The 12,370-nt window shown below is 38.4% G+C and overlaps 1 protein-coding gene across 1 annotated transcript in view; it reads left to right on the plus strand.

Moving 5' to 3' along the window:
- The window catches only part of LOC114656153 (keratin, type II cytoskeletal 8-like), a 43,310-nt gene extending 36,590 nt beyond the window's left edge, over positions 1–6,720 (plus strand). The window contains exon 9 of the mRNA XM_028807585.2: positions 6,437–6,720. Coding sequence (XP_028663418.1) covers positions 6,437–6,444 — 8 coding nt within the window. The 3' untranslated portion in view covers positions 6,445–6,720. The remainder of the gene's footprint in view (positions 1–6,436) is intronic.
- The last annotated feature ends 5,650 nt before the right edge of the window (positions 6,721–12,370 follow it).

Genomic DNA, 12,370 nt, shown 5'->3' on the forward strand with positions numbered 1-12,370 from the left:
CAGTGCTCCTGTTGCTTGAAGTCATACCAGGTAAGTTCATTAATCTTTGTAACTGTTAAATTAAAAGCACAAAATGCAAACAAGAAAAAAAAATTCCACTTGACTTACCTATAAATGTATGGAAGAGGAAAGATGTTCCTTAAGTGTGGCACTGTAAGCCATTACACACAGAGTGAACGAGTGTGTACTCAATACTTACGTTACACAAAAAAACAACCTCAAGAACTGGAGATCATTTTACTGAATATTCAAATGTCTCTAAATGTACATGAATGTACGCCATGCATACATTGTCTAAGTTGTTTTACCAAAGGAAGATTTTAAGTCATGTTGCCTATGAACCTGTTAGAAGTTTGTTTCTGTTTCTGACTTTTTATTAAGGAGACCCTGTATCAATTTGTTTTGTTTTTTTTTTTTTTTTTGGGTTATTGAATTTAATTCTAGTGTGCACATTTTTGTATTTCTTTTTGTTTTGATTATGAATTTTTTTTTTTTTTTTTTGGACCATTTCATCCAACATTTTGTATTTTCGCAGCTGTCATCATTTGGGCTTACTATTGTTAGGGTTAACATGCTGGTTGTTGGGGGCGTGTCCTCGGAGGTCATGACCTTCAATCATGATGCAACAGGATAAAAGATCACCTGTGAAGGCTGTGGATTCAGCTTTCAGTCTTTCATGCCTGGCATTCTTGACCTTTTGAATTAGATTTTGACCACAGTTTTTGTCTGACATTTAGGTACAGTAAAGTCACTCATTATTTTTGATAGTTTTCTAGCTTATGTTTATCTCCTGGCTTGCTTCTCAAACCCTTGACTGTTTGTAGAATTAACACTACCCTTTATTGAATCAGATGAATCCAGTTCAGGGTCACTCCTTTGAGAACATAGTCTTAGAAACATTGAAAAAAAAGAAGCCAATCCCAGACAAGGTGCCATTTGTTATTATTTATTTTTTTAACTTTATAATGCAAGTCAGTGATCCATGAAAGGAAATAGCAACCTCCATGCAAACCTTACAAGTCAAGTCATTCAAAAGTCAGAGGCCCAAAGCAGAAGGAGGCATGGCTGTACCCAACTTCCAGCTTCCATTATTGTGTGGAAAATGTCCACACTTTGAGAATTTGGAAAGACTTGGATATCCATGGACCCACACCCACAACATTAAGTTTAGAAATAATATCCTCTACTACTTCCATATATTCCAACGTTCTTCATTACATGTGAGCATCCTGAAGTTGTCACAAATACATAATGAGAAATTAGTGCAAGTGCAGGTCAGTGTTCTCCCTACACTGCAAAAAATGAAATCTAAGCGATTGAAAAGTATTTATATCATGACGTTAAATCTTGTTTTCCTTATTGTAAGAATTATTGACTTATCAAAAAACTTGTAATTACAATCATTTAGCAATCTTTAAGAACTCTTGTCAAGTAAATTTTACTTACCCCATTGGCAGATTTTTTTGCTAAATAAAAGCAAAACAACTCCCATTTAAAGTTTTTTTTTGTCTGTTTTTTCCATATGCATTTTTTGCAGTGTAGCGTCTTTTAGGTGAGCACCCGGCTGTCATCTCGCATGACATTGCGAGATGACAGCCGCAGATCTACAGGCACAGGCAGATCTAATGATCTGCAGAGATGGCAAGGGACGAGCGGGCGGGTGGGCAAATATTTTAGAAGCAGGATTGCAAGTGGCGAGGGGAGAGGCGTGGGGTGGGATGTTCCTAATCACTGAATGCTAATCTAGCTAATAGCGGGGACGAGGCGGAGCGGAGTTCACAAGCAAAAAGTATGGGGAGGTGCGTGGGCGAGAGGGGGCTGTACATGCTAATAGCAGGGGCGGAGTGGCAGTTCAGAAGCAGATGTAGAGGTGGATGGGTGAGAGGAGGACTACTGTGATATGTTAATAGAAGGTGTTACAAACCTATAACACCTTCTATTAGCATTCAGGATTACAGTGTATACAGAGTCAGTGTAAATAATAAAATAAAAAAGTGACTAGTGGAACCAGCCTGTCAGATATCAGAAAAAGGGCGTCAGGAAGTGACATCTCTGTTCTCAGTGTCGGTGCAGTCTGTGTAGTGCTGCTAAGCGTACAGCTGCTCTCTTCTTGTTCAGTAAATAGCAAACCAATATATATATATAATTATTTAAGCATTAGGTGTATTCTGTGTGCAAAAATCCTTGTAGCACTCACTGTGGTTCCTGCTAAAGTGACCCCATCTGCCGTTCTTATATTTGCTCATATTTGGATCTGCGTCCATATTGCAAGTGTGCAGAAATCCTTGCAGCACACACTGTTTACTGAGCAAAAGTTTTTTTTCTTCATTACTGAGGGTTTTGTTAAAGTGACCCCATCTGCCATTCTTGTATTTGCTCATATTTGGACCACCGTCCATATTGCAAAAAGTGTGCAGAAGCCCTTGCACCACACACTGTGTCCTGAGCAAAAGTTTTGTCACTGAATTCCTGAGGGTTTTGTTAAAGTGACCCATCTGCCATTCCTTTTTTTGTTCATATCTTTCCCTGCTGTGGTGCAAGTGTGCATTGAATATCCAACAGGCTCCCACTTTCCCACTCAAAGTCTTATTCATAGGTACTTTCAATTTTTTCCAAACATTTAACCAACATGAGTAAAAAAAGTGTTCAGAAAACAACACTGCTCAGTTATTTCAGAAAAGAGACGCCACAAACTAATGAAGGTGCAGCGTCAACTCCTGATGTGGCAATTTCAGACAAAGACTGCAGAGGCTGGTCCATCAGGGGAAATCTCTTCAGCACACACTCTGCCAATTGATAAATCTAAGCACCGCTTATCCGGCATAAACAAACAATGGTTTAAAGATTTTGATTGGCTAGTGGTCAATGAAAATGGTATGTGGTGCACATTGTGCATGAAATATTCAAACAAATACCCCCCAAGGAGAGAGTTACCTTGGGTAAATGTGCCATGCACAAGAATTCAAAAAGAAAGCTCGCTGGACCATGAAAAAAGTAAAACACATATTGTGTCTTCTGCTGACCTTTTAGGAAAGCGTGTACTAGAGCAAACTGGAATCGGTCAAATTGAAAGATCTGGATCTGTGTTAAATAACATACAGAGAGATGCCTTTGTGGGAGCTTTAAGATACATGTATTGGTTGACAAAAAATGAGTTGCCACATACAACATTGTTTAAAAAGCTGTTGGAACACTGTAAAGAAGTGGGTTGTTCCTTTTTACAACATCTCAGTGTTGGTAAAAGTGCACATTACACCTCTGAAAGAATAATGCAAGAGCTGCTGGGTGTCTAACATACTGAAAGATATACACACTGAAAATTTCAGTATTCTGTGTGATGAAACCACAGACATCTCAGCTGTAAAACAATTAATTATTTGCATTAAATATGTTTTCCAGGTCACTAAAGAGGTCAGAATTAGTTTTGTATCAACCCGCACTATGATTGATGGCAAAGCAGAGACTATAACCAACACACTGAGTGAGACTATGGACACTCTAAGCTTGAAAATTGCTAATCTGGTTGGACTAGGGTCAAATGGAGCGGCTGTTATTATTGGAAAACAGAAAGGTGTTGCAAAACTACTTAAAGATAAAACATCTGGACTCTTGGTCAACTGCCACTGTGTAAACCCTTGCCAGTGCCCAAGCAGCAGCTGCTATACCTTATTTAACATTACTGAACGACATCTTAAGGCAGCTGTTCTATGTCATCCAAAATTCTTCAGTTAGTATGGCTTAGGAGTGTCATAGCTGCACTGGAAAGAGAGGCCACTGAACGAAATGACATCACAGCTGAAGGATTAAGCAGATGTATTAAAACATACAGTTTTGTTTCCTCTCTGATGATGCTTTCATATGTATTACCTTTGTTGTCCAACTTATCTAAGGCTTGGCAAAGGCAAGATGTCAATCTTACTGAAATTGAGCCAATTTTGCTTGCAACAAAATTGTCCATCATGGAGTTGAAAGACACTCCTGGGAGATATTTTCAAAGCCTTCATCATTGTCTGGCAGAAGAATGGTCAGATATCCGCATTGTTTATACACGTAGTGATGTAATGTCATTCAAAAATGCAATACAGTAATCCCTCCTCCTTCGCGGGGGTTGCGTTCCAGAGCCACCCGCGAAATAAGAAAATCCGCGAAGTAGAAACCATATGTTTATATGGTTATTTTTATATATTTTAAGCCCTTATAAACTCTCCCACACTATTATAAACATTTCACGCACAATTATACAGCATAAACCCTTTGTATTCTCTTAGATATTAGGTAAGATTCATTGAAATTATGTATGTAAACACAGTTTACATACAGTAAAACCTAAATATTATTTTAAAGATATCGAGCGTCTCTGATATCACATATGTTACAGCCATTACGACAGACAGGCCACCAGCAATAAATACGTACAATGCAAGAAAAATTGTACACAGTAAAATGTGTGTACAGTGACACTAAACTATGTACATGTAATAAGTACTGTACGTAAATAATTAATTATGGTTACTCACCAACAATGACACGACGACTTGTCCGATAACGATGAGTTTAATTTTACTGCACTACAAAGGATAGCATTACAGCTCTTCTAAAGGAGCCTCTTCAGGCGACTGTTTAGCACTGCCGTTGTACTTCTTCCATCACTCTTCAATCCAAATCCCTAAAGCAGATTCCATCCAGACTACTGCCTTATCACGTCCACTTGCAACTCGTTTTGCACCCTGGTTAAAGGACACTGCGGCCGTAGATCTTATATGCTTTTCCTCCTTTTTAAATAAAAAGAATCGTGGACTCATTGATGCTGTAATGGTGTCCTGCAGCGGTGTAGCTGTTTCCTTCCTTCAACATATCCAAAACTTTTACCTTTTCTGCAATCATTTGCATCTTCTGTTGGCGCTTGGACACGGCTCCTGCAGCAGTAGCAGTAACGTGCGTTAATGCTGAATGAGTGAGATTAGACTTCCTGGTTAATGCAGCACTCCGTCGCTGAGCCAATCAGCAGCACACAGGAACTTAACCGCGTGCTCTGATTGGGTAGCTTCTCAGCCATCCGCCAATAGCGTCCCTTGTTTGAATTCAAATGCGTCCCTTGTTTGAATTCAAATGGGCAAATCAACTGAGGAAGCACACGTACTGTAGACCGCAGACATCCACGAAGCAGTGAAAAATCCGCGATATATATTCACATATGCTTACATTTAAAATCCGCGATGGAGTGAAGCCGCGAAAGACGAAGCGCGATATAGCGAAGGATCACTATATATGATAAATACCTAGAGGCAGTTGTCAAGCACCTAGATACAAGATTCCCTGACATGCCAATTATTTCCAGCTTTTCAAAAGTTTTCAATGCAGAAACCCATGATTCAAGTGAGTCTGCGGAAATTCTTTTCGATCATTACTCCAAAAATGGTAGCCCTCCAATTTTAAAATATGAAAGTAGCAGGCAAGAATGGACAGTTGTGTCAAAATGATCAGAAGTCAATCATACAAAGACTTCAGTCCAAAACAGATTTTACTAAAAATGGTGATGACATCAGAGCTCGAAGAGTTGTTTCCAAATTTAGCCAAACTAGCTCATATTGGGCTAGTGATCCCAGTGAACACAGCTGAATGTGAAAGGGGTTTTTGTGCCCTTAAAAGGATCAAGACATGTTTGAGAAATCGCATGAATCAAAGCATGCTAAATAATCTCATGCTGATCTCCTTGGAGATCCCAGATCCTGGGGACTTTGATTATGGGAAAGCTGCAGACAACTGGGCCTCTAGAAAGAAAAGAAGAATAAATATTTAACTGATGACACCTTCTGCATATACAAGTTGGCTTTGAAGAATACTTTTATATTTTTCTTCATTAGGGTTCCCATACTTTTTTTTCATTGTTTTCACTTTTCTTCCCGACAGCGACAGTACTTGTGCCTCTTGGTTTATGTCTTAACAATTGTTATTTAAAATTTTTGTTAGGGTTGCAGGATCCTGAATTGGATACTTCTTAAACTTAATAAAAATATTCTGGCACGAGTGTCAAACCTTAAAAAAGGAAGTCATATTAAGCATTGGAAAATAATTATTAATAATTAACTAATAAAAATAGTGCACATTTAATTTTCTTCACTACCAAATTTCCCTGTCCCGCCCCACCCGGCTACTTTTGCATGCCACCCAGCTGGAAAAAATTTCTGGGGAGAACACTACAGATGATATCTGAGGACAGAATTGCACATTCACAAACTAACAATGGGGTATCATCACAGGGTAAAAGCTGTAAAAAGCTTGTATGTCAAAAAAGTCGAGTTCCCACTTTCTAAATGTTTTTATCTTCAGCATAAGCAAACAATTTGCTTGATATGTTAAATTACTAACTGATTACTAACACATATTTTTCTCAATGCAGAAGCAACCAAATCAATCCTTTTTCTTATTTTCACAGATTTCTAAAAACCCTAACCCTGTGTGTGTCACTTGCGGAGTACAGTAGCCATTGCAGACTACATCCATGACCTACTGTCTCACAGAAGAGTGTGACATTCCTCAAAAGTCAAGAAAAAGCAAAAAGGAGTTTGTCAAATCAGTGGCAGCCAGTTGTGTGATTGCTCAAATGTATAACAGAATGCTAATGTGCTCAAAAATAGTAAACTGCTTGCTACTAACCATTGGTTATGTAAACCAGGTGAAAGGTGGTGGAAGCATTAAAAAACTTTAAACTGCCAGTTATATTTGTCTAGTTTTATTGCTTGTTGGTGAACATCTAGTAAAGAACAAATTAATAATGCACACTTACATAGATGTTTAACAGAAATAGAGTCCTGAAATTTAGAATTGTTTAAGATTCTAAATGGCCTGATGACAAGTTCAGATGGCCAGGGAGGACAGCAAATAGTTAAGAGTAAGAATAAAGTTAAGGTGTAGGGGGGATTTTTTCTATGCAAACGACCACCTAGCTCTAACTAGCCATTCTACCTAATAGAAATCTTCTCAAGTTGTTCCTTATTGCTTTTTAGGTTTCATCTTCAAGGATTCAATGCAGGGGGCTCGTAGCAGGTTGGGGTATCTGCTTTCATTCAGTCATTAGAGGTGGCTGCATGGGACTTTGATCAAGTGGTATTGGCACAAACCACCACCATAGAAGAACTGGAAAAGAAAACAGAAAAGATCAATAAAGGCTGCAGATTCATTTAAGAGTATTAATACTATGCAGATCTACTTTATTAAAGGTAGAACTAAAATGTAGGTGCAAACACCCTAAATTAGAGAATTTTACGTGTTTTTTCTTAATATATATAAATAATGATGATCTAGTGTTATCCTGGCATTTCTCTATTTGTAAAGTGTTCCAGATTGTTGATGTAAAAAAAACAAAAGGTCACTTCACCACTTTTTATACTTGACTCTTGGAATAATCAGCAGACAACTATTAGAAGATCTAAGGGTACAAGTGAAACTGCGGGGGGGCAGGCACGTCAAAGTATAAGGAGGATCAAAGATTTTTTAAGGCTTTAAATATCATTAGTTGTATTTTAAAGTCAATTCTAAAAGACATGGATAACCAATGAAATGATGCTAACACTGGTAAGAGGTGCTCAGATTTTTCATCTTCTCTGGCTAATATTCTTGTTGCTCCATTCTGAATTTACTGCACTGTCAATTTCTGTCTTTACTGTATTACTGTAATCTAGCCGACTAAGAACAAAAGGTTGAATTAATTTAAGTATCTTACAAGGTTCTAAGAGGCCTAACTTTTGCAATGTTCCTTAAATAGAAAAATGCAGTCCTGTTAATTTGGTTAATATGCGATTTAAAGTTTAGGCCAAAGTCCATGATTACACCTAAATAATTCACTTGCGCTTTGACTTTTCATTCTATGGGATCAAGCTTATTTCTAACACCATTCATTATTACGATTTTTAAAAGCTACTAAGATTTCTGTTTTTTCATTTAGTTTAAGGAAAGAAATACTCATCCATTCAGAAACACCAGACCGACATCAAGTGAGCGAGCATCAGGGTTAAGTGCTACAGAGAAGTAAACCTGTGGGCCATCTGTATAGCTGTGGCATCTCAAATTATGTTTTGCACTAAAGGGAGCATTAAGATTAGAGGCCAGTCCTTTGACTAAGATGATTTAGAAGAATACAGTGGTCTATGGTGACAAATGCTGTGCTCAAGTAGAACAAGAACAGATCCATGGTCTCCATCCTCAATAACCTGCAAGTCATTTATGATTTTAACCAGTGCAGTTTCTCTACTCGGACTTGTTCTAAAAATCTTATGTTTCGTGTATCAAGCGTATTATGTTTGTTCAGATAGTCCTTTAATTGTAAAACCTATTGTAATTAGTTCTTATGGATAATCAGTTCAAGGAAAGAGCAATGAAAGATGCATTATAGACCTCTGAAATGTTAACAGTAAATAAAACAGACTATGTCACTCCTTGAAAAACTAAGCCAAGATCCTCTAAGGACACAAAACAAAATCGGGAATCTTTTGTTTAAATGGCTTGAGAAAACACTCACTACAGCAATGCCTTTATATCAGCAAACAAAACGAATAAAACTAATTTGTAGGCACTACTTCACTTAACATTGCTCCACAGTTACTACTCGACCACATTTCACCCAATGTAACAAAGTCGGTTTTCCTAACTCTTATAAGATTGTTAATGTAACAAGACTAAGTGGTTAATGCTCCAATATTTAGTAAAGCCACATTTAATGGCTCAGAAAAGCACAGCATGTATAGGAGGGTTCATTGCTCAAAGTAATTCACACTAATCCTGCATTGCGCAGACCATTTAGACCAGGGGTCACCAACTCCATTCCTGGAGGACCACCGTGGCTGCAGGTTTTCATTCTAACCCTTTTTTTAATGAGTGCCCTGTTTGTGCTGCTAATAACTTCTTGTGAATTCATTTGTTCTTTAAGGTTTGTTCCCCAGAATTTCTTCATCGTTCCTATGAATTGCTTCATTTCTTTCCTTAAATGGCACCCAAACAGAAATGAAATGTGAAGTGAGGGAGGCAACAGAAGACCAGCTAAGCAGGGCCTCAAACTCCAAGCAATTTAACTGTGAAGTCGATTACAGAAGCGGAGCCTTCCTGGAAGTGTTTAAGGGATAAGGGCTGTGAGACTTGAAACGCGAGTGTCCATTGCTATTTCGCGGTGTCTAGAATGGCCCACAAAACAACAAGGATGACGTGTTTGGTTTTATTTTGAAGCCAGTCATGCGTGCTTTAAATTGAACCCAAAGACAGGTTTGTGGCTGTTTCGGTTCAATAGCAGGATTAGACTATATAGGGATATTTTGTTTTGCACTTACGTCACATGCCGTCCTGTTTTATGCATTAATGTCCACGTTTACTCTAAACAGCCAGAACCCAGATCTAAGCGAACCCCTTCCTGCTGTTGAGCAAAATGTCTCCTCTCAAATAAACACTTACTTTTTACTGTGAAGTCGATTCCAGAAGCAGAGCCTTCCTAGAATTGTTTAAGGGATAAGTGCTGTGATACTTGAAATGTAAGTGTCAATTGCTATTTCGTGGAGTCTGGAATGGCCTATAAGACAGCAGGGATGTCGCGTTTGGTTTTATTTTCAAGCCAGTCATGTCTGCTTTAAATCGCACCCAAAGATATGTTTGTAGCTGTTTCAGTTCACCAGCAGGATGAGACTATATAGGGCTATTTTGTATTGCACTACCGTCACATGCCGTCCTGTTTAAAGCAATATGTCCGCGTTTAGTCTAAAGAGCCAGAACCCAGAGTTAAACTAACCCATTCCTGCTGTTGACCAACACATCTCCTCTCAATTGAACGCTTAGTTTTAACTGTGAAGTCGATTACAGAAGCGGAGCCTTCCTGGAAGTGTTTAAGGGATAAGTGCTGAGTCTAGAACGGACCACAAAACACCGGGGATGACGCTTTTGTTTTTATTTTAAATCCAGTCATCACTTCATTCAAGTGAAAATCAAGATAAATGTCTGGCTGTTTAAATGCATCAACAGGAGGAGACCATTTAGGGCTGTATGGCTTTGGCCATTCGTCACTTACTTTCCTGTTTAAGAGTTAATGGCCGTGTTCACTCTAAAGGGCTTGAATCCAGAGGTATATGAAGCCATTCCTTGTGTTGGCCAACATGTCTCCTCTCGGTTAAGTTTAGTTTTACCTGTCAAATCCATTATGGATGTTGTGCATTTCTAGACATTTCTTAGGGATAAGTGAAGTGAGACTTGAAACATGTGTCTCAATTGCTATTTTATGGAGGCTTGAAGTGCACATGAAACACCGGGCACGATGTGTTTGTTTTTATTTCAAAGCCAGTCATTACTGCATTCAAGGCATCCTAAAGACATGTGTCTGGCTCTTTCATTTTACCAGCAGGAGGAGTCCATTTAGTGCTGTGTGGCATTGGCCACTCGTCACATGCTGTACTTTGTAAGAGTTAATGGCCACGCTCACTCTAAAGAACTTCATCCCTGAAATAAATAAACCCTTTCCTTGTGTTGACCAACGGGTCTCCTCTTAATTAAGTGCTTAGTTTTTACTGTGAAATTTATTATGGAATTTATGCATTCCTACACGTTTTTAAGGGATAAATGCTATGAGACTTGAACCGCTGGATGTGCCCACGAAATACCTGGTATGACAAGTTTGGTTTTATGTTGAAGCCAGTCATGCCTGCATTCAAGGGAACCTAAAGATATGTGTCTGGATTATTCATTGTACCAGCAGGAGATGTCAATTTAGTGCTGTTTGGCTTTGCACTGTCGTCATATAATGTCCTGTAAGAGTTACTGGACGCGTTTACTCTGAAGAGATACAACTGTATTTATCAAGAGCGCCTGATGACCCTGACTCTCTTGATTCACTGACACCAACGTCTTTCTTGTGTGTCTGAGTGGATGAGTAGTAATTTTATCAAACTAAATAAAGAGAAAACTGAAATTTTAGTTATTGGCAATAATGGATGTAATGAGGTTATTAGAAATAAACTTGATGCATTCGGATTAAAAGTCAAGAAGGAGGTAAAGAATTTAGGGGTAACTATTGACTCTGACCTGAATTTTAAATCACATATTAATCAGATTACTAGGACAGCATTTTTTTCACTTAAGAAATACAACAAAAGTTAGACCTCTTATAATTGCAAGATGCTGAGAATTTAGTTCATGCTTTTTTTTTTCAGTCAACTAGATTACTGTAACGCACTCCTCTCAGGACTACCCATAAAAGACATCAATCGATTGCAACTAGTGCAGAATGCAGCTGCTAGGATCTTAACTAGGAAAAGAAAATCCGAGCACATTTCTCCAGTTTTTATGTCATTGCATTGCTTACCTGTGTTATTTTGAATTGACTTTAAAATACTGCTTATGGTTTACAAAGCCTTAAATAATCTATCTCCATCTTATATTTCAGAATGTCTTGTACCTTACACTCTAAATCGTAACTTTAGATCTTCAAATGAGTGTCTGCTTAGAATTCCAGGAGCTAAACTTAAAAGAAGTGGTGAGGCAGCCTTCTGCTGTTATGTACCTAAAATCTGGAATAGCTTGCTAATAGGAATTTGCTTGGCTAATACAGTGGAATACTTTAAAACACAGCTGAAAACATATTACTTTAAGATGGCTTTCTCATAGCTTAATCTTAGTTTAATCCTGATGCTCTGTATATTCAAATAATTATCATTATTATTCATGGTGGCTCCAAAATTTTGATTCCAGTGGTGCCTGCATTCAAGGGAACCTAAAGGTACGTGTCTGTCTGTTTTGTTGCACCAGGAGGAGGAGACCATTTTGGGTTGTGTGGCTTTGCACCCTTGTCACATGCTGTCCTGCTTTTTGCCGCGTTTACTTTAAAGAGCTTAAACCCAGAGATACATGGACCATTTGCTATTGTTGACCAACATTTCTCCTCTTATTTAAGTGTTTAATTTTAACTTTGATGGTGATTACACAAGCAGAGGGTACCTTAAGGTTTTTTAGAGATAGGTATTGTGAGAGTTGAAGCGCACCTCTCCTTTGCTTTCTTAGTAACACTGGCAGTGAATATGAAACCCCAGGGATGACAGCTGTGACAGAAAAATTAAATGCTTACAAGCTACTTAGGGTTAATAGCTGACAAAGCCCTTTTGCTATAACGGCAGGTTAATCACACAGGTGTCTGTCATAAGATGGTGCAGTAAGCTGTCCCAGGAAAATGTAGAGTTTCTTTAAGAACGCGTCTATTTGACACAAGAAAGAAGAGTCGTGTCTCCTTTGAAAGGGACCTAAAGAAACTAATCTGGCTGTTTCATTTCACCAGCAGGAGGGGGCAATTCAGGGCTGTGTGGCTTTTCAATTTTGTCATGTTCTGTCATCTTTAACAGTTAAT

This window comes from Erpetoichthys calabaricus, chromosome 8 (assembly GCF_900747795.2).
Source record: "Erpetoichthys calabaricus chromosome 8, fErpCal1.3, whole genome shotgun sequence".
Taxonomy (NCBI): domain Eukaryota; kingdom Metazoa; phylum Chordata; class Cladistia; order Polypteriformes; family Polypteridae; genus Erpetoichthys; species Erpetoichthys calabaricus.